General features: G+C 42.8%; 1 protein-coding gene across 1 annotated transcript in view; it reads left to right on the top strand.

Moving 5' to 3' along the window:
• Positions 1-449: 449 nt before the first annotated feature.
• LOC121861701 (homeotic protein proboscipedia-like) overlaps positions 450-23,953 on the top strand; it is a 40,381-nt gene continuing 16,877 nt past the window's right edge. The window contains exon 1 of the mRNA XM_042359604.1: positions 450-568. Within this exon, the coding sequence (XP_042215538.1) occupies positions 450-568 (119 nt within the window). The remainder of the gene's footprint in view (positions 569-23,953) is intronic.

Genomic DNA, 23,953 nt, shown 5'->3' with positions numbered 1-23,953 from the left:
AGTATAGGCGGGTTGAAGGTGAGGCCTGGGGACTGGAAGTTGTGGCAGGAGGAGGTAAATGTGTGTGTGTGTGGGAGGGGGGTCTCAGCGAGGAGTCCGGCCACGTTTGTCTTCACTCAGAGTTTCGGTGTGCAAGTATTTACTGGGCAAACATGGCGGCCGTCCGTTGTTTGGTCTACGCCTGCAACCTTCTCACACTCCGATTGTACACCTATTGGCTTGGGTTTATTTCCTCAGTTATGGATTTTCTTATCTTCCCTCCCACCGTCACCCAGATCAGAGGAAAAATGGGAGGAAAAATATATTCGAGGTATGATCCTTGTGGGGGATAGAAGCCGTGGTGGTGGGTAGGTGGAGCAACGCTAAATTGCCGCCGCCATCACATCACGTGGTCGGGTTCTTCTGGTGCTGAGGGTTTTTTTTTTTTCTTCCTTCTCGCTGGCTGCCAGATGTCTCCGCCATCGATTGGGACGAAGACTCGAGGCTTCTCAGGTTTTGCCTACTTTCAGAATGGCTCGAGGATGCGTGCACGAACGTCGGCCTCACTACACCTCCACATTCTCCGCAGGCAAACAGCTTTTAAAATGATTCGTTGCAGCAGGAGTGACCACAAACGCTGCTGGCGGACGGAGAGGCTATTCATATGCAACTTGTGTTTACCCGACTCGCCTCTCTCCTTTTTGCTCCCCCTAAAGTGTGTTTAATTCTGAATTTATCGAGACTATTTGGCGGCGAAATTCTGGTAGGGTGTATCAGGTAATGGCCAGGATTAAGTTCTCATATTAGCAGGTGAAGCTCAGGTCACCTTAGCTTATTGGGTCATGTGTCACATCTTTTATCTGTATTGGTTATTGAAGGTTTTGTTTGGTTTTATGGTTGTTAACATTATCGTATACATGTGTACAACCGCGTAGCACACACACACACACACACACACACACACACACACACACACACACAGGCCCACAATCCCTCACGCGCGCCCGCATATATAAACAATACGTCAAAATCTGTCGATAAAAAAGAGTCATCAACCGTCTTTTAGGTCATAATTAATCAATATATTTAAACCCTAAAAAGTTATCCAAATTTTTGCACTGATAAATAAATCTAATATAGTGAGTCTTGCCTACAGTGCAGTGGTCTCTGTGGTCGTTATACAGGGAGATTCACTCGCTGGTAGCCCGGAGTTTCGCTAATATAACCATTATTTAGGAGACAATAAACAAGAGAGAGAGAGAGAGAGAGAATACTTGAGAACATAACAAAAACGTGACTAATAATGCACAAAACACTATTATATAATAACTAAAGGACATATAAACGATACTTTTGCTGCTGCCAGAGAGTGACTCACCCACCACTGTATTACTCAGACAGTCACAGGAACATGTATTCAAAATTTTCATAAAATTACAAAGAATTACCAGAGTCCTCAACCATGAGCAGCGAATATATGTCTGTGCTGCAACTGCTACATAATAATAATAATAATAATAAAAAAAAAAAAAAAAAAAATAATAATAATAATAATAATAATAATAATAATAATAATAATAATATAATAATAATAATAATAATAATAATAAAATAAATATACAGATAAATATTTATAATGTTATAACATAGACATTAATAGTTGAGAAAGCTTCCTCATACTCTTCCTCTTTTCCATCCTTCCTCTTCTATACTTCTCACGTCTCCTTTTCCTAATTCACACATTCAGCAGCAGCCTCTCTCCGTCTCTTCTTCCTCATTTTCTATTCTCCCTTTCATATTATTTCAATTCTCCTCCACCTTCACACACCAAGCAGCAACCTGCCCTCACCTCTTACCCTCCTCCTCCTCCTCCTCCTCCTCCTCCTCCTCCACCACCTACAGGATTATTCCACGCCGATCAAAACTTAGAAGGCCCCAACACTAATCCAGTACCCTGCGGGAGTCCGGCCTCACCACAATTGGAGACTCACTGCAACCTCTTCCATCTCCCACAACCTCCGCCCTTAGATTAATTTCTGTTGGGGGTCCTTTGATCACGGACACCGAAGATGGCAGACGGGAAAGTTGCTGCCCCTTGTGAGATGGATAGATGAAGAAAGAGCAGGGCTATCAATTGTCGGGAAAATTTGGGTGTGTATTTCAAGGATTGATTTCATTAGGTGATCAGGAAAGGGAGGGTCTCTCCTTGCTCCTCCTCCTCGTCGTCTTCATCGAGTGAGGAGGAAAGAGGGATTTGTTGTCTGAGGAGGGAGGAGATAAAAGTAGTGACTATTCACTTGATAATTCCTATGATAATTCCTCTTGACCTCTATCAATAATAATATAATAGTCTAATTAATTATTGTAGCTGTTAACTTTACCTTTCAATAGACTTTCAAGAGTATTACATAATATCAACATCAAAATAAAAAACTAAAAAATAAATAAGTTTCTCCTTGTAAAAAGTCAAGTTGTCAAATAATGTTAAATGAATTTTGGTTTTCGGTCTAAAATAGATGGAATTAATAGCGATATTTAATTTGAGCAAAGTTATCATTATTCGTACTCCAGATATATTTCACGAGTATCAAATAATTATACAAGTAAAGAGAAAGACTATTTAAATAGATTAGAAAATATAAGCTTGATACCAGAAAAATGTCAATAAACATTTACAAATATAATCTAAATATTTTCCATCTTTCTTATGAATGTCTAAAAAATCGTCAGTTTATAATTTGTTTAGAATTTTTTGGAACTGAAAAAAGTGAATTACAAGAGAACTATTATTTATGATCGTATGTCCTTCCTGTGAGAAATTCTTACCGGTACTGTTTCATACTACTGTGTTCAATGAGTCTGAGGGAAGGTTCGAAGCTCCGAGAAGGCGGTTTGAACTTCATTGGAGGAGGTTCGCTATTCTTAAAGGATGGCTTGACCTCCCCTTAACCCCCATTGTTACCAACACCCCTTACTACAATCGCCCCATTTCCCCCTTTACCCTACTCACACAACTTACCACGAACACCCCCTTATCCCGCCTTATTGCAATCACCCCCTCCCCCACCCACGGCAGCACCCTCTTATTGCAATCACCCCTGCCCCTACCACGCCAGCACCCCCTTAACATAAGTACCCAGTCTTACCCTCCATCCTCCCATCCCGCTCTGTCTCAGCCGCCCCGCCCACCAGGTGTCCAAGCCGCCCTCAGCATCGTGTGTGTAATAGTGTGCTCTGCAGGGCGCCCTCTTCCTCTGCAACACACCTTCTCCCTCTCTCCCTCTCTCTCTCTCTTCATTTCTCCTCCCTGACCCTCTCCCTCAGGCTGTCTTTTCCATATGCCCTTCTCCTCTGCAACACCCTCTCTCCTTCACCCTCACTAATTCTCTCCCTCAGGCTGTTCTTCTCCTTACGCCCTCCTGCTCTGCAACACTCTACTTCCTCCTCTCTCTCTCTTCTGTCCTTTTCCCTCAGACTGATCTTCACCCTTAAATTAATATTTCCTTCTTTTTTCTCCCTCGTATCTCATTCTTTTCATCTTCTCTCTCGTGTCTCTCTCTCTCTCTTCGTCTCTTCTCTTCCATCTGTCACTCATTTCATATTATTCATCGTCTCTCCCTCCCCTTGTCTTCCATTTTATATTTTAATCTTCACCTCTGTTACCTTATCTCCCATCTTTCTTCCTCTCCCTCGTTTCTCACTCATACGTGTCTGTTTCCTTATCCGTCTAATTTGATTCCATTTTCCCCTTTCTCTCATTCATTTTTGTTTTATTTCTCATTTTCCATTTTCGTCTCTCTCTCTCTCTCTCTCTTTCGTCACTCAACACCGACAGAGAGATAATTCTTTTATTTTCTTATTTCGTTTTTGTGATTTCCTTTCCTGTTCTCGCAATCACCCCTTCGTTCCTCCTCACCCCTTCGTTCCTTCCTCACCCTTTCGTTCCCCACCCCTCGTCCCTTCCTCACCTTCGTTCCTTCCTCACCTCTTCCCTTCTCACCCTTCGTTCCTTCCTCACCTTTCGTTCCTTCCTCACCTCGTCCCCTTCTCACCTCTTCGTTCCCTTCCTCACCCCTTCGTTCCTTCTCCCCCTGTCCCTCCTCACCCCCTTTTTCTCACCCCTTCGTCCTTCTCACCCCTCGTCCCCTTCCTCACCCCTTCGTTCCCTTCCTCACCCCTTCTTGTTCCTCTCACCCCTTCGTTCCCTTCCTCACCCCTTCTTCCTCCACCCTTCTCTTCACCCCTGTCCCTCTCACCCTTCGTTCCTTCCTCACTTCGTTCCCTTCCTCCTCCTTCGTCCCCTTCCTCACCCCTTCGTTCTCTAATAGTTCCTCTCTCCCCTATAAGTTCTTTAAGTGCAGCCTTTATTATAACCTGGTTCTCTAAAGGCTCTCTTCCGCATTCCATCGGTCCTAAAAACCGCCGGTCCTAAAAGGTCTCTTCCTTCTTTCTTGCTCTAAAATTCTCCCTAAGTTTCCTCCCTGACTCTAATATCTCCCTCGTCTCCTCCCTGGATCTAATATCTCCCTCGTTTGCTCCTTGGACTCTAAAATCTCCCTTATTTGCTCTATGACTAAAATCTCTTTAGTTTTCTCTCTCTCTCCCAATATATCCTTCATTTTTCCCTGGTTTTAACTCTCGTTCGCTCTTTGCCTCGAATCTTCATTTTCTCTCCTTTGTACAATAACACTCTTCTCTCTCTCCTGTTCTCATCTTCTTCGTCTCTTTCTCTTATTTACTTTGTCCTTTTCATCTTCTCCTCCTTCTTCTTGTTTTTCTTCGCCTCCTCCTCCTTTTCGCCTCCTTCTTCACCTCCTCAAGTATCCTCCTTCTCACTACCTCACTACCCATCTTTTATCCTTTCACTCTCTTCTAACCCTCCTTCTTCCCATCTCCCTCTCCTCCTCTTTCTTTCCTCTTCTTCCTCTCCTCCTCCTTTCCCCTCTTCCTCTCTTCCTCCTTGTTTACATCGTCCCCCATTTGTCAATCATCCAGGCTGGTGATGTGTCCTAGCGTGGCTAAGTTTTAATTGCCGCTGGGATGCATCTGTACCAGTGGCGGCTCCTGCGTCGTCTATTGGCCAAAAGTACACTCAGTGGGGTGTTGTGATTGGCTAGGATGGATGGATGGATGGATGGATGGATGGATGGATGTTATGGCTGAACAGTAGATCACCACACATTCCTCACCACTGACTCTTCACCATTCACCACTCACCCTCTCAAACACCACTCAACCACACCACTCACTCTCACCACACACCACTCACCACACACTCTCACCTCTCACCACTCACTCTCACCCTCACCCTCACCACACACTCCTCACCTCACCATACACCTCTCACCCTCACCACACGCTCTCACCCTCACCACACACTATCTAGGTTTACTAATGGAAGGATTATCTGAGGGATTGAGGGAGTCTTCCGTCCTCCCATGCAACGTGGCTCAAGGTGTGGACCAAACAGGTGAGGGGAGAGATGAGGGGTGGAGGGGAGAGGAGTGGGGAGAATGGTGGGCTGTGAGGGGACGGAAATTGGAAAAAGGGAGCAAAAGAAGAGAGAGAGAGAGAAGAGAGAGAGAGAGAGAGAGAAGAGATCGTCGTTTCGTGGATCCCCCAAATACGTCTTGTTCAGATATAAGCTAATTACTTCAGTCAGGAGTGTATCTATATAGCTCATGATTCCTGCTAATCTGAGTCATAGGAAAATGTTTGCGAGAGTAAAAAAGGAAAGAGAAGTATTTAGTTTAGCCCACAATATAGTTCTGATCTTCCTCTCCGTTTTGGATGTCTTTCTCACGTGTCAGGTGAAGGAGTGAGCGAATATCTTTCTGAGTGAGTTTCATCATTTTGTCTTTATCGCGTAGTTCTCAGATAACTCCCTCTTTATCGTTTTATTTCGTTTTTTTTGTTGTTGTTTATTTATTTTTTGTTCTCATGACCCATAAATCCTCAGTTTCGTCTTTTATTCTCTCTTTATTCTCCTCTTTATCTCATTCTCATCCTTCAACGGTGGCAGAATTTTGAGCTGATAAGAGAGACACATTTATACCAAGGGGATGATCGAGACTCTAATCAAGTTAACTAGGAGAAGTTATCTCATCAGTACGACGACTCATCTCCCGCGTAGACTTCCAGGAACAGGTCAAACAAATCAGGTTTTAAAATATTGGACTTCTGGGGCAGCGAGTTTTCTGTCCCCCTGCGAATACTTAGTGAGGCACGACCTGGATGTTAACACTCGAGGGTTTAAGACAAGTGGAATTGACGTAGACTTTTACACAAATCGGGTTTTAAAACAGGGATTTTTGTGGGGGTGAGAGGTGGGTGAGGGATGGGGAGTAATGTCCGGATCTAACCTTAATCTACTTTGACCTCGCCTAACCTAACCTAACTTTCACCCAATTCGACCTTAACTAAAGTAACTTAGCGTAACCTAACCTACCATAACGTAGCCTAACCTAACCCATGGTATACTCAATGAATTATTGCTGAGAATATTATCACTGTTTTAAAGTCAAGAAAATCTCAGGTACTCTGTTTCGAATCCTTTTAGCGCTAGTAGTAGTGATGGTGCTAGTTCTAGTGATGGTGCTAGTGCTAGTGGTGGTGATGGTGGTAGTAGTGGCGATGGTGTTGGCCGGAAAGGTAAATTAGTTCTCAAGAGTAAATTTATGGTGGCATTCAATTTCATGATAATTTTAGGTGCGGTAAATGACTATTTCTTCTTCTTCTTCGGCACTGGTAAGTTTCGGGGCCCTGGTGATCCCTTGGGTGGGGCGGGGTGGGGTTTAGCAGGCATGGTTGAGCCTCCCCCGCTGAGTCGACCCTGGCCGAGTGACAGACCAGACGAGTGTGTTATGACGCGGTGTGATGGGGCGGGATGGGAGGCAGACGTAAGCGTGATGGGGTGGAGATGGATGGGGTCAGTCGCCACACCGCTGCCTCTTACCCCCTCCTAGCCACCTGGAATTACATCCTTGACGGTGGTAAAGGGGAGGAAGTGTCTTAGTTGGTTGTCTGTCTGTCTTGGGGTCTGTCTGTCTGTCTTGGGGTCTGTCTGTCTGCCTTGGGGCTGTCTGTATGTAAGGGGGCTCTCTGTCTGTCTTGGGGGTTGACTGTCTGTCTTTTTGAGGGGTCTTGATGCAGTGTGGAGGGAGGAAGATGGTGGGAGAGGATTGTTTGTGTGTGTCTGGAAGGATTTTTGGTGCAGTGTCGAAGGAGGGAGGGAGGGTTTTGTGTGTCTGGGAGGGCAGTTGTTGCAGTGTGGAGGAAGGAAAGGAGGAAGGGATAAGCAGTATGTGGAGGGATTTAAGGATGGAGGGAGGGATTAGCACCATGTGGAGAAAGAGGCAGGGATGGAAGAATTAGCAGCGAGTGGAAGAATGGATTAGTAATCTCTGGGGTCACTGGTTGGTGCATCATGGAGGGAGGAGAGCAGCTCTGTGTGGTGATTGGTGGGTTTGTTTACTGGAGGGCTGAGGTAAGGCTGCCTAAAGACCTCCAAGTGAAGTAGATGAAGGTAGATCTCAGTTAAGTAGACAAACCTCCTCTTAAGTAGATGAAGGTAGATTTTAGTTAAGTAGATGGAGGTACTTCTTAGTTAAGTAGACGGACCACCTCTTAGTTAAGTAGATGGAGTACGTCTTTCGGGAACTGTTGTTCGGAGGAAGGTGTATTTAACAGAGTTGTGGCGGAGGAGGAAACAGTTGAGGACCGGACACATTAACTCGAGGCCCAGCACTAGTGACTGACGTAAGTAGAAGCGGATTCAGGACTTTGTTTACTCAGGGTGGTTCAGCTGATCTTCGTCTGACAGTCTCCTTCCTAGTAAAGCGAGGGAGGACTGACTTGAAGTGCAGACTGACCGAGCCGTATAATCTGAGGTAGGGATAACGTTACGATGTCGGAACATTAAAACACTTTTAGGGACACCTAATTTAACCTTAACTAAACATAACATAAGACCTAACCTTGACCTAACCTAACCTAACCTAATATTTGCTAACCCTAATCAAACCTAATTAAACTGTAATCTAACCTAACTTTAACTTATCTTATCCTAACCCTATTTAACCTAACCTAACCTAACCTAATCTAACCTATCGTAGACAATTACCTAAGAGTAACATATAACTACGAATAAGAGAAAGGCAACAAGATAATTGGGTCAAAACCATTAAAAAGAAAAACTAGATGAGTATAAACAAAAAAGGGCAATAAATCGAAAAGCAACAATGCAAGAGAAAGAGAATGAACCAACAGAAAAATCTATTAAACCCAGCAGAGTAAGAGAGCTTGAGAGCGAGAGAAAAAGAGAAAGAGAGATAGAGAGAGAGAGAGAAGTAAGCAAATAGAATAACAGGTCGAGGGGAGACAAAAAACAAAACAAAACAAGAAAACCCAAGTGAAGTTAGAGGAAGCTGAGAGACCAACGAGTCAACAAACTAAGAAAAGAGTAAGAGTGAGAGTTTGAAGGAGAGAGAGAAAGAGTAGGCGAATAACGAGGGAGGTGACGGGGAAGTAGAAGAAGAAGCAGGAGGAGGGGTAGGAGGAGGAGGGCAAGGGGCCGCGTCCTTGTATTGACGGTGAGTGTGGCCGTCGGCGGCTGCTGGGTGGCAGGATACAAGCCTCAGTGACAGTCAACACCGCGCCTCCTTGCCGCACCTCTCCTGCACTTCCATCGCCTCCTGCGGGATCTACCACTTCCCTCACCAACTGCCCACTATCGAGAGATGCAGCAGAGTTTCCGGTTCTGGCGATGGGTGAGGTAGAAAGGGAGGTAGAGGCGAGAGAAAGAGCTGTAAGGGAAGATTGAGATGGGTGTAATCCATGGCTCTCGTGTAGGGAACATCGTGTGGGTCGTGTTAGTCTTGTGATCACCGAGGCGGGCCCGGTGTTTGTCCAGCGTCCAGTGGTGTGTGTGGGGCAGGCAGGCAGGCAGGCAGGAAGGGAGGGACGGAGGGAGTGAGGGAGGGAGGGAAGCTCTAGTCCACACCCATGTATGAGGGTCCTCCTGAATCCTGCCGCTTCTGCCATCCTAATGCCACCACAATCTGCCGCCGCTGCTACACCTGTACACTTTGCACTGCGGCGCGTCTACCGGCCATCACTCCTGCCTCTGCTGTTACCGCCACTGTCACCGTTGTCCCTGCCCGCCTGCCTGCCTGCCCGTCATTGCCCCCATCGCTGTCATTGCTGCATGCTTCGCTGTCATTTCGGCTGTCACTGCTGTCAATTCCATGTTTGCCTCAGCTGACACCACTGCCACCACCCCAGATGCTGTTGCTTCCCACGTTCTTACCACCACCTCCTCCACTACTTCCACCATCATCACCACCACTATCAACACCACTAGCATCACCACCAACACTACAATCACCACCATCAACACTCCCACCACCACCATCAACACCACCACCACTATCACTACCACCTCCCCCAACACCACCACCATCACCACCACCACCAATACCCACCACCACTATCACTACCACCTCCCCAAACACCACCACCATCAACACCACCACCACTATCACTACCACCTCCCCCAACACCACCACCATCACCACCACCATAATAGGATGTCAGCTGCTGCAACAAACCCGAGGGAGGAGCTGTGTTATACTGACGACTTTAAGGCCGGCCGACACACCTCCGTCAGAAGGCAGGACCCTCGGCACCTCTCCACCACCATTCCTGACACCACTACCACCACCATCCCTGACAAAACTACCACCACCGTCCCTGACACCACTACCACCACCATCCGACACCACTACCACCACCATACCTGACACCACTACCACCACCATCCCTGACACCACTACCACCACCGTCCCTGTCACCACTATTACCATTATCACGACCAACCTTATCACTAAAACCTCTTATCACCATTCCTATCACCACTAACACCACCACCCTCACCACCATCCCTGCATCACCATCGTCAACCACAATCACTAGCACTACCTTCGTCACCATCATTCTTACACCACCTTCGACACCACAACCGCCATTGCTCTCATCACCACCGTCACCACAATCACCACCACTGTCACCACTATCTCCAAGGCTCCTAATCTTGACCTACAACAAGGTATATCATGACCTTACCTAAAGATATGAGAAACTGGAAAAGTCTCAAGAAAATTGGAAATAATAGAGAGAGAGAGAGAGAGAGAGAGAGAGAGAGAGAGAGAGAGAGAGAGAGAGAGAGAGAGAGAGAGAGGTACCCCTAAACCCCTAATATTAAATAAACTACACACACTTATAATGCAGTAATAGTGTCACCGATTACTGTCATTCACGTTGCAGAGACAAGTTAACGCAAACACATATATAAGATACAGGTAGACACATACAGGTAGACACATACTGGTAGTAACACATACAGGCAGAGACACATACGGGTGGAGACACATACAGGTGGAGACACATACAGGTAGTGACACATACAGGAAGAGACACATACAGGTAGTGACACATACAGGTAGAAACATAAGAGGTAGAGACATACAGGTAGACACATACAGGTAGAAACGTACAGGTAGAGACACATACAGGTAGTGACACATACAGGTAGAGACACATACAGGTAGAGACACATACAGGTAGTGACACATACAGGTAGTGACACATACAGGAAGAGACACATACAGGTAGTGACACATACAGGTAGAGACACATACAGGTAGTGACACATACAGGTAGTGACACATACAGGTAGAGATACATACAGGTAGTGACACATACAGGTAGTGACACATACAGGTAGAGACACATACAGGTAGTGACACATACAGGTAGACACATACAGATACATACAGGTAGTGACACATACAGGTAGTGACACATACAGGTAGAGACACATACAGGTAGAGACACATACAGGTAGAGACACATACAGATAGAGACACATACAGGTAGTGACATACAGCTAATGACACATGCAGGTATTTCACAGTATCATGCACAGGTAAAAAAGAATTAAAATAAACAGAAAAATTAGACCAGAAAAGACTAACCACATTCCCTAGTTTCCCCAAGACAGGTAAAACTCTGGTAAAATTCAACACCTTCATCATTAATCTCTATGTTACTGGCCTTCTCAAAGCTAAGACACGTTCCTCAGAGAATCTTTTATATTTCTCAAGTAAGCCGTGGGATATCAGCTTTCTCAGAGGGACATCATGTGTGTGTCTGGCTCAATGTATAGTTATGGTCGAAATTCTCTCGATCTTTGCCTATATTGTAAGTCCTATATGGGACTTAGCTGATGAGTGTTATATGTCCTTATATATGACGTCAAAATAACCATGAAAAAAATACTATATAATAGGAAAATCATATTAGTTTATGATTTATTCACAGTGCCATTTTTACATACATGACTATGAAGATGGTGCCATATAGTGCCACATATGTCCAGTAAATAATAATCACAACTATACAATTCCTCGCCTTTACAAAAATGGAAAAAAAAATTAACGAATAAAATCATGCAACTTTCTTCCCCCCCCCCCCCAAAAAAAATATTTTAAAAATTCGTAGATTCTTTTAAATACTTTTTAAATATTGCAAAGAAAAATAACTTGACTTTACAACAAGATAACTTTTATGTGAGTTATGTCCCCGTGTTATGACCCCGCACTGTTTGTGGTTGTGATGATTTGTCTCTGTGGTTGTGGTTGGTAAAGAGAAGACGACGGGAGATGATAGAGAGAGAACAGGAGAATACAGAGAGAAGAATAAAAACGAGAGAAAAATTAACATCTAAAACGAGATAAAGGCCCGAGAAATAAAGGCAGACAGACAGACAAGCAAAGATACAGACCGATAGACAGACAGACAGACAGACAGACAGACAGACAGACAGACAGACAGACAGGCAGGCATGCAGGCAGACAGACAGACAGACAGACATTCATAAACACAAAGACAGGTGAATACTGAAATCAACAGACAGGAAAAGATATAGACAAAATAATTAGGAAAGACAGATAGACAGACAATAGGACAAACAAAGAAGACGGATCGAGTTTATACAGAATTACGAAGAAAACGAAACAAAATCGAAGGAAAATATGAGAAAGTTGAAATATTTGAGAAAAAAAATAATACTTACACCTTTAACCTCTTGAGGGTGATAGTTTAATTCCTTGCGGATGATGGTTTAACCCTTTGGGAATGATGGTTTAACCCTTTGGGAATGATGGTTTAACCCTTTGGGGATGATGGTTTAACCCTTTGGGGATGATGGTTTAACCCTTTGATGATGGTTTAACCCTTTGATGGTGGTTTAACCCCTTAATGATGATACTTTAACTCGTTAAGGATGATGGTTTAACCCTTTGATGATGGTTTAACCCTTTGATGATGGTTTAACCCTTTGATGGTGGTTTAACCCCTTAAGGATGATACTTTAACTCGTTAAGGATGATACTTTAACTCGTTAAGGATGATGGTTTAACCCTTTGATGATGGTTTGACCCTTGATGATGGTTTAACCCCTTAAGGATGATACTTTAATTCGTTGAGGATGATGGTTTAACCCTTTGATGATGGTTTAACCCTTTGATGATGGTTTAACCCCTTAAGGATGATACTTTAATTCGTTGAGGATGATGGTTCAAACTATCATCCCCAAGGGGTTAAAGTATAATTCTCAAAAGCATGAACTTCCCTCTCCCTGCTTCTCACACAGGCTGCTTCTCACAGCCTGCCTCTCACAGCCGGCCTTCTAGCCTTCCCTTACATCCTACCTCTCCCAGCTTGGCCCCATCCCCGCCCCGCCCCGCCCCACTCCGCCCCAAGCTGCGGGTCTGCTCTCTTACGCCACCAGCCTCCTCCTACTCCTCCTCCACACGACAAAATGGCGGCCGTCACCACAAGCACGTCTGACCTCCGCCTCTTTTTGTCCTCTCGGTCTTCCTTTGTCTTCTTTCCTCTCCTTCTCCTCCTCCTCTTCCTCCTCGTTATCTCTTCTTCTCTTTTTCGTTTTGTCTCCTTCTTTCTCTTCCTTTGTCCTATTCCATCTTCGACTCCTCTTCCTCCTCCTTTTCTTCGTTAAGTGATGTTTGGTTTTTCATTCTATCTCTCTCTCTCTTTCTCTCTTCCTTTCTGCTACTTCTTCTTCTTCTCTTCCTCCTATTCTTACCTCGTTCTCGTTATTTGTTTGTTTCTTTTTATCGCTCTGTCTTCTTCGTTATCTTCACCTCCTCTTTCCATTCTGTTTGATATCTTTTCTTCTGTTCTTCTCTTCTTCAATTCTCTCTCCTCTTTCATTTATCTTAGATTCTTACTCTTCCTCATCTTCCATTTCTTCTTACTTTCCTTTCTCATTTTTGGTTGTTCATCTTCTTCTTCCCTATTCCTTATTTATCCTTCTCCTGTTCATTCTCCTTCTTTATCTATTCTTATCTTCCTGTCTCCGTTCGTTACTTTTCCTTACCTCTTCTCGCCCTCTTCGTTATTTAACTCTCTCCTCATTCTATTATTTATCTGTTCCTCCCTACCTCGTTATTTCTCTTTATTCGTTATTCTCATCTTCATTTACATACGTTTATACATTTCCAATAAAAGTAAATATGACAATTATTACTTTATTAATCTAACTATTTATTCATTAATTTATCCACGTATCTGTCTAATTACTGCATTTATCAGTTATATCATTTTTATATTTCTACGATTATCTTTTTCTTTTTTTCTTTTTTTTAGTTTTAGAGTAAAAAATAAATCGTATTTTTTATGATATTTGGGAATGGTTTCAGTATAAATCAGTATAATTGTTAGGGTTCTTATGTAACTTATATGTATAATTATAGCAGCAGTATACAGTATGTGTACCTACAGCTACAGTATAAGTCATGTATTAATATTAATAAATAAATAAAACACACTACATATTTATCGCGGTAAATATATGTATTATGTTTAATTAATACGTGGACGAAACACATGTTAAGAAATAGAATATACGTGTATATAATCATTAATAAATTATAGTTTTTCAAATAACATCTAATTTATTGCTGCGGAATTATCATCATATAATTTAGTAGTTACTCGACGCCGCGTCAACGTTCATTCGACGATAAAATTATCTAAACACGTAATGTCAACGCCGATTACGTCATATCAACGCCTTATGTACTCAATAACAATTCAGAAATAATCTTACGTTAATATTCGCAACATCTCGCGTCAGTCATATTATATACTTGGAGGAGAAGTTTTGCACCTTTGAGATATTCTCCTGAACTATGATTTAAGATCAACATTAACTGTTTTATTGCTGTGATTTGGGCCAAAGATTAAGGCAAAGACTCTAACGATACTGAGATTAGGATATAACTCTCCAGATTTGAGATTTGGCGATCTCTCTCTCTCTCTCTCTCTCTCTCTCTCTCTCGATATTGTGAGGGTGAGGGGTGGGGGGAGGGCTGGGGAAGGAGGTGTTAGGGTGGGTGTAAAAGAATGGGGGGAGGTGAAAGAAGGAGGTACAGGGGTGGGGTGGGGTGGGGTGGGGTGGGGTGGGGTGGGGTGGGGTAGGGAATGAAGAGGTGAAGGGTTGGGAGTAGTCGATCTAAGAGAGAGAGAGAGATGTATTAAGGTATCGTCTCTTGCTGTATTGTGGGATTGAGAGATACACACCGATTTATCTCACACGATGATATGGTCCTGGACAAGAGATAATGACTGTCTCTTGGGTATTATCGGCGTTGATGAGATCACCAAGAGATACCTAATTTGAGATCGCAGATAGTCTCTTAAAATAAGCTTAACTTGATCAATATACAGTGCACGATAAAGCTGTTTCAGTGCTAAGGTTTTTGTAGTGACAGTGAAGCCAGGTAATGTAAACAATAAGCTTACTAAATGCTTAATCCTGTCAAAACCTCCCAGTACACAACTTAAGACCTCCAGGTACAAAACTCAAGCCTCCTGGTACGTAACTTAAACCATCCCGGTATGTAACTTAAACCATTCGGGTACTAAACTTAAACCTCCTGGTACGACTCCTAAGACTGCCGATACGTAACTTAAACCTTCTCGGTTCATAATTTAAACCACCCCGGTACGTAACTTAAACCATCCCGGTACGTAACTTAAAACCATCCCGGTACGTAACTTAAACCATCCCGGTACGAAGTTTCAGCCAGTGTAGCCCGTCATCTCGTGCTGGTGATCTCAGAGGGTCGATGTTTATAATGATATGCAACCTTCCTCCTCTTGTCCTGGCTCGCTCTTGTTTTGTTCAAGATTTTCTTCCCCCGAATTCTCAAGAAAGAAGAAAATAGTCCTCAAGTGAAGTCAAGAGTAGTTGAAATATGGTTTGTTTGTGTTATTTAGACTTTTTTTACGTTGTATTCTCTCTCTTTCTAAAAAAAAGTCTAAAAGAATATTATAAGTTGGTTAAGTAATTTATCTATGTATTTAGGTTTCTTCCCAAATTCTCAAGTGAATTAAATAAAAAGTCTGAGGAACAAATAGCTGAATAATTTATCTTTTTTATCATGTTATTCAGACTTTTTAGGTTGTATTAATAGCATAAAGTCTTAAGATAATCGTCGCTTATGTATTTATTTTCTATTCTGACTTTTCTTACTAGATCTTTAAAAATTAGTCTTAGGGTAAGGTATAAGTATTTTAAGAATTTTTCATCTAAATCTAATAAAAATAGTGTAAGTCTTAGAATTGCAAAATATCAATTATAGTATTAAAATTTTCAGACGTAAACATTGAGTTGTTTTAAGACTTTTATCTCAATTTGTTAAGTAAAAGTAATATAAAATAAGTCTGAGAGCCCGAACTTTAATATATGTTCAGACGTTTCATTTAAATTCTGACAAATCTTCTTAGTAAAAAGTTAAAATTAAACCTTTCTTTATCGTTAAGACCTTTACTACAAATTCTAAAGAAAATCACTCCCGGGTCGTCAATGACTTCTCAAACTTTGGTATACTTTCAAACTTTTCCATCTCGAGTAATGAAAGTCTTAAAGAAAGTTAATACGGCTTTAAACTTTCCTTACTTTCTCTATTTTTCTTATCCCAAATTCAGAAGTAAAAAATATTGTTGGTATTTTCAGACTAGAACCTAAAATTAAAAAAATATATATCTGAATAGATAAATAAATAAAATCGATCAATGGTTGTCATAATTAGTCTTGAAGTCTGGGAATTGCCTTAAGGAAGTCCCAGAACGTCTAAGACAAGGGCTTTCATTTTGACATTTCTGTAAGTCTTACCATAACAAATCGGTAGATAGGTGATAAATCCCCTTAAAAATTACTTTAGTTTTAAGACTTTCATCTCGGAATCAATGAAACAATAAGTCATTGGAAAGTGAAGGATACGGTGAACTTTACTATGTATTTAGACTTTATCTTCAAATTCTATAAAGAGACTTACTTCAGACGTTCATGAAACCCCTTAAACATCACTACAGTTTTAGACTTTTCCTCTAAAATTCTACAAGTATAAAAGTTTTTTTCTTAATCATTGCTTCATTTTCAGACTTTCTTAATTTCTAAAAAACAAAATTGCCAAAGAGAAATCATTGGTAACTTGACACCATTACGGTTTCAGACATTTTCCCTTCAAAGTCTCATCTTAAACAATGCTTCATATTTCAGACTTCCCTTTTAAATTCCCAAGAAAAAAATTATCTTACGGCTTATGCTGCGACCCCAACTCCATCTCCTTCCCCATCTCCCCTTCCCATCTCCCCTCTCCTTCCCTCCCCATCTCCGTCCCCTCCCCACTACTTTTCCCCATCTCCTCACTACACCTCCCCTTCCCACCTTCCTTCACGTCCCTCCCGACATCTCCTCCCCAGTTAACCTCCATGTTTTCACTCCCATCTCCCCTACTTTCCCATATTCCCTCCCCTCTCCTCCTCTTCCCTTCCCACCCCACCTCCATAGCTAAGTCAAAATATTATAACTGGTGGTGAGGGGTGACAGCTTCTATTTGCCCCCCCCGTCCCGTAAGCTCGGGTGTCCCTTTTAGAGATGATGGTTTTTACCTTTGTTTCTCTCTCCCTCTTTGTGTGGGGATAACACCTACCGGCACATCGAGGCCTGGAGGGCGAAAAAAAATTGCACCATAAATAAATACAGAAGTGGAAAATATAAAACAGATCAAGAGTGAGAAACGATATGTATGTTGTGTTGTCAGTAAGAGAAACAATTGAGACCCTGCAATTGTGTGTTAATGAGGCAGAAAGACAGATCAGCAACCTGGGACTTGGTCACAATTTTTGTGATGCCATATGGCAGCAGGGTCTACCATTAGACAATACATTATGCTTCCAATATCTTCCCAGGCGGTAGTACCTCCCTGTTTGGTAGCTGCCCACTACCTACTACCTCACGTAGAAAGTCATAAGAAAGAAAGCGAAGAGATAATAACAAGAGAAAGTTGTGGATAAATAACTAAGAAATTTATGGAAAATTAAAGAAATGACGATAACAGAAAGGGGTGAAGAAAAGTAACATTGAAAGGTATAGAAAATTGAAGAAACCGTAATTACAAAGGAAATTATGGAAAATAACGGAGTTATTGAAATTAACATAAATTATAAGAGAAATTTATGAAGTGTAACTTAAGCAATAAAGGTTATAAAAACTGTAGAAAGTAATTTAAATAATAAAAAATTATAACAAAGAAAGTTATAGATAAATAAGTCATAAATTATAAGATAAATGATAATAACCAAAATAAGAATAAGTTATATTATTAATAAAGAAAGTTATGAGAAGAAGCAGAGAAAGTGACAAATAAAGGAGAAAGAGAGACAGACTGAAAAACAGACAAAGAGAAAGTGAAAAGCAGGAATAATAAGTCAGAATGAAAAAGTAAGAGACAGATAGAAAATCTGAGAGAAAAAGAAAGTGAAAATCAGAAAATAAGAAATAAAAAATTAATGAAAAAAGAAAACAGAGGAAACAAAAAAAATGACAGATAGATGGAGAAAGTAAGTGAAAAAAAGAGCAAGATAAAGTGAAATACACATAGAAAGAGAAAGTGTGAAAAAAGAAAGTAAAAGAAATGAAGACAAAAGTTAGACAATGCGAATGTGATATATAGAAAGAGAATGTGAGAGACATAGAGACAAAAAGACAGCCAGAGAAAGAGAGAAACAAAGAGAGAGAGAGAGAGAGAGAGAGAGAGAGAGAGAGAGAGAGAGAGAGAGAGAGAAAGGATAAGAGCGTTCCTCCCCTCTTCCCCTCACTTTCCCCTCAGAGCGACGGCCAGAGCTGGTTGTTTACAAAATATAACGCCAACTCCATTATAATATTGAAATCTGGCGCCGTACGAAGCTTCCCACACTCACGTGTTGGGAAGGTGAGTGTGTGTGTGTGTGTGTGTGTGTGTGTGTGTGTGTGTGGGTGAGAGTGGGTGTGTGTGTGTGTGTGTGTAGTATGTGGGTATGGGTATATTGGGTGTAGGTGAGTGGGGTATGTGTGTGTGTGTGTGTGTGTGTTGGTGGGGAGTGTAGATGAGAGGGTAGGTATGTGGGTAGGGGAGGTGTAGGAGGTGAGGTGGGAGGTCGGGATACGGGGTGTGGGGTGTTTGGGTGAGTGTGGGAAGTGTCAGAGAGGGGTGTGTGGGTGTGGGTAAGAGGGTTAGAGGTGTGTGGGTGGGAGAGGGGTAGAAGGTGAATGTGGGGGTGTGTGTGTGGAGGGTGTAGGAGGTTTGTGTGGGGGAGGTGGATATTGATGTGGGCGGGAAGGGTAAACAGACAGACAGACAGACAGACAGACAGATAGACAAAAAGACAGACGGGCAGATACATAGACAGGTGTATAAGTGCAGGGATGAAAATGCATGTGTATGGACAGAAAAGAGAGAGAGAGAGAGAGAGAGAGAGAGAGAGAGAGAGAGAGAGAGAGAGAGAGAGAGAGAGAGAGAGAGCAAACAACTATGTAGGAATAAGACAGAACGAGACAGGTATGAAAGGATGAATAGACAGAACCTGTGCTACTGTAGGGGCCAAATTAGACAGGTGTGTATAGGCACCTGATATGTTGGGGAAATGAATGACGGAAAGATAGAAGGGAGCGAGCGCGAGCAAAAGAGAGAGAGGAGAGGAAGAAAGAGTTGAAAGAGAAGAAGAAAGAGGGATAAAAAGAGAGTGAGGGAGAGTCAAAGGAGAGAAAAAGCAGGAGAGAGAGAGAGAGCCAACAAAGAAAGAGAAAGGTAACAAAGAGAGACAAGAGAGAGAGAGAAAAAAAGAGAGAAAGCGAGAGAGAGAGAGAGAGAGAGAGAGAGGAGCCAGGTCTTGGTAAACAGACTCTCCTTTTCATAACATTTGCATCATGTGTGTGTGTGTTTTGTCTTCTCTCCCCGGTATTATTTATGTGTGTATGGGAAGACGACATAAATCCTACCCACTGGAGACACTGCTCTTGAGTTATTGCTTCATGCATATTTCCTCCTCCACCTTCAGCCTCCAAACCCCTCCACTTCATCCTTCCAACCAACTTCTCATCCTTGTCACCCTACTGTCATCCATCCCTCCTCCACCTTCATCCTTCCAAGCACTTTCTCATCCTTGTCACCCTACTGTCATCCATCCCTCCTCCACTTTCAGCCTCCAAACCCCTCCACTTCATCCTTCCAACCAACTTCTCATCCTTGTCACCCTACTGTCATCCATCCCTCCTCCACTTTCAGCCTCCAAACCTTACTTCATCCTCTTCCAACCAACTTCTCATCCTTGTCACCCTACTGTCATCCATCCTCCTCCACCTTCAGCCTCCAAACCCTCCACTTCATCCTTCCAAATAACTTCTCATCCTTGTCACCCTACTGTCATCCATCCTCCTCCAATCTTCAGCCTCCAAACTCCCTCCACTTCCATCCTCCAATTTCTCATCCTTACCACCCTACTGTCATCCATCCTTCCTCCACCTTCATCCTTCCAACCAATTTCTCATCCTTGTCACCCTACTGTCATCCATCCCTCCTCCACCTTCATCCTTCCAACCACTCGTCCTTGTCACCCTACTGTCATCCATCCCTCCTCCACTTTCATCCTTCCAACCAACTTCTCATCCTTGTCACCCTACTGTCATCCATCCCTCCACCACCTTCATCCTTCCAACCAATTTCTCATCCTTGTCACCCTACTGTCATCCATCCCTCCACCACCTTCATCCTTCCAACCAACTTCTCATCCTTGTCACCCTACTGTCATCCATCCTCCACTTTCAGCCTCCAAACACCTCCACTTCACCCTTCCAACCAATCTCTCTTCGTTGTTACCTCCTTCTACCTCTAAACCCCCACGTCACCCTCCACTTCATCATGACACCCTCCAACTTCACCCCAGCTCATCCTCCACCTCATCCTCCAACTCCACACGTCACCCTCCAACCTCCCTCCATACCTTATCCTCCAACCCCTCACCACTCACTCCAATCCTTCTCTTACAATTCCTTCCGTTCTTTTCGCGTCATTCTTCTGTTCTTCGTTTTATTTATCGATTTTTTTCTTTTCCATATCATTATCGGTGTTTTTCGTATGTCTTGTTATTATTGTTTATTTGGGGTAATTTTATTTTTATTTAAGTTATTTATATCTTCATTTGTTATCGCACGTATATATTTCCTTATGTCTGTCTGTTTGTCTGTCTATCTGTCTCTCTGTCTATCTGCGAACATCCTCACTTTTATTTCCAGCGCACTCACACTCACCTATCGCACATGTCTGTCTGTCTGTCTGTCTGTCTGTCTGTCTGTCTATCTGTCTGCCTGTCTATCTGTCTGTCTGTTCACGCACTCATCTGCTTGAGCGCGTGAGTCTGTATCAGTCAACACATGCACACACAGACATATATTTATTGTTTATATGTCTGTCAGCTCACGCACATAATACCAAACACACGAATCTGTCTATCCGTCACTCACCCTACGCATGAGTCTCTGTCAGCACACGCACGCAAACACGCACGCACACACGCAAACACGCACCTCTAAATTTGCGTGTCCCCTCCTGCTTGGTCTTGTCATGATGCGTTATTCTCGTCTTTCTCAGAAGATCAACTCATAATTCTTGGATCATGTCTGTGAATGAAGCGAACCTAATATCTTTATATTACGGATCAGCAGGGGGGTATTGTGTGTGTGTGTGTGTGTGTGTGTGTGTGTGTGTGTGTGTGTGTGTGTGTGTGTGTGTGTGTGTGTGTGTGTGTGTGCGTCTGTGTGTGTGTGTGTGTGTGTGTGCGTCTCTCTCTCTCTCTCTCTCTCCTGCAACTTTACATTACCTCTCAAAATCTCAAAATTATATTAAATTACCCTTACGTTACCATACATGAAATATCTAACTAAACCACCAAGATATCATTTAAATTCCTAATATTAATCACTCAAAATATATAATCCACATAAACATTAACCCGTAACTGTTGTATGTTAAAACCGGGTTGAGATATCCGTAGACTTGTGAAACACGCGGAGGAGACCACAAGACCTTATTCATTGTTGTGGTTTTCTCTCTACTGATTTATTTTATGATCTCACTAACTGTCATACTTCATACATAACCTAACCTAACCTAACCTACTGCAACGTAACCTAACGTAACTTAACCTAACCTACTGTAACCTAACCTAACCTAACTTACTGTAACGTAACCTAACTTAACCTAACGTAACTTAACTTAACCTAACCTAACCAACCTAACCACACAAACAGTAATTATCCTAGATTATCCAAAGTGTAGTGTAGTGAAGTTAACCTACATGGATTATCCTGAGAAGGCACCCGGAGGAGGGAATGGAGGGTAGGGGGTGAAGGAGGGTAGAGGGGGAGGGTAAAGGAGGAAGGAGGGTAAAGGAGGAAGGAGGGTAAGGGAGGAAGGAGGGTAAGGGGAAGGAGGGGAAGGAGGAGGGTAAGGGGAAGGAGGGTAAGGGGAGGGTAAGTGGGGAGGAGGTAAGGGGGAGGAGGGTAAAGGGAGACGGAGGGTGTAAGTGTAAGAGGTAAGGAGGGAGGGAGGTAAGGGGAAGGAGGATAAGGGGAAGGACGATAAGGGGAGGGAGGGTAAGTGTAGAGGGTAAGGGGGAAGGAGGGTAAGGGGAAAGAGGGTAAGGGGAGAGAGGGTAATGTAAGGAGGGAGGAAGGAAGTAAATGTATGTGGGTGTTTGTGTGTGTCTCTGTGATACTGATAATGTATGAGAGTTTATCAGAGTTGGAATGGGACGATATTTTTAACATCTTTATAGTCAATGATATCGAGAGGATGTACGTCTGTCTGTCTGTCTGTCTGTCTGTCTATCTGTCTGTCTGTCTGTCTGTCTGTCTGTTTGTTTGTCTCTCTATCTGTCTATTTGTCTGTCTGTCACTATCTGTCTGGTTCGTCTGTCTGTCTGTCTGTCTGTCTGTCTGTCTGTCTGTCTGTCTGTCTATCTGTCTATTTGTCTGTCTGTCACTATTCGTCTGTCTGTCTGTCTGTCTGTCACTTATCTGTCTATCTGTCTGTCTGTCACTATCTGTCTGTCTGTCTTTCACTTTATTTTTATGTCTGCCGTGAAAACCGATTAAGAAAATAAATAAACTGAAAAAAACACAACAAAAGAACAAATAAACAAATAAGGAAGGATGATGATGGAGAGAATTAGTACAGGTGAGAAAGTGAATAAAATATAAAAAATTGAGATAACTGAATTTTTTTATATAAAAGTAATAAAGGAAAGAAGGTGAAAGATAGAAGATAATGAGAGAGAGAGAGAGAGAGAGAGAGAGAGAGAGAGAGAGAGAGAGAGAGAGAGAGAGAGAGAGAGAGAGAGAGAGAGAGAGAGAAAGAAAGAGAGAGAGAGAGAGAGAGAGAGAGAGAGAGAGAGAGAGAGAGAGAGAGAGAGAGAGAGTGTGTGTGTGTAAGGAAGATAGGTAGAGAGAGAAAGCAGAGAAGCAGAGAGGAAGAGAAAAGGATAGAAACAGATATATAAAATATCCTGAGAGAGAGAGAGAGAGAGAGAGAGAGAGAGAGAGAGAGAGAGAGAGAGAGAGAGAGAGAGAGAGAGAGACTTAAGGTGTTGCATGCTGGCCACCATGATGCATTGCAGAGGCAAGACACGCCAAGCTCAGGGTGGTGGGAAGACCTGCCAACCAACCAGTCAACCACACAACCAACCTACTGTCCCTCCAACCAGTCAACCACACAACCAGCCAAATACTCTAGCATACAACTTATTGATTCAACCGGAAAAACCAACCGAGCGACTTACTAACCAATTAAACTAACAAAACCAAACCAACCAAACAGGAAGTCAACCAACTTACCACTGAACCACACACACACACACACACACACACACACAGACCTGTACTAACCCCCTTCTCTCTGGCTCCAAGATAGTGAGAGGAATAAGTATCCTTCTATTCCTCTCTTCAGTGGTATCTGTTTGTCTGTCAGCCTGTCTGTCTTTCTGTCCGCCTGTCTGTCCACCTGTCTATCTGTCTGCCTGCCTGTCTGTCCGTCGTTGGTGTTGACAGTGTGAGACGGGATTTAAATGGGTTTGAAAACTGTTTCGTAAAGTTCAAAGATTCTTTACCTTATACATTTAAATCGTTGTATGTTCTTTATTTTGTGTTTGTTTACTTATTTGTTTGTTTTTTTTGTTTGGTTTATGTTTAATCTCCATTTTTTGTCATACTCTCTCTCTCTCTCTCTCTCTCTCTCTCTCTCTCTCTCTCTCACATCACTGAACCCAACGCCGGAAAAAATAATTAACGTCCCTTTACCCCCTTACCCCCAACACCCACCCCCATTTAGCTTCTCTCCTCCCTCTCTACCTTTCCCCTTGCCTCCACCATCACTCTTTCTCTCTTTCCTATCCCCCAGCAACCCATTCTCCTGTCTCTCCTTCCCTTATACGTCTTCCATTCCCCTCTCTCCTTTCTCCTCCCCTCTCCCTTTCTTCCTTTTCCTAGCCCCATTTCCCCCATCTCTCTCCC

This window comes from Homarus americanus, unplaced genomic scaffold (genome assembly GCF_018991925.1).
Source record: "Homarus americanus isolate GMGI-L3 unplaced genomic scaffold, GMGI_Hamer_2.0 scaffold44808, whole genome shotgun sequence".
Lineage (NCBI taxonomy): Eukaryota > Metazoa > Arthropoda > Malacostraca > Decapoda > Nephropidae > Homarus > Homarus americanus.
This window is presented reverse-complemented; position numbering and strand designations above follow the sequence as displayed.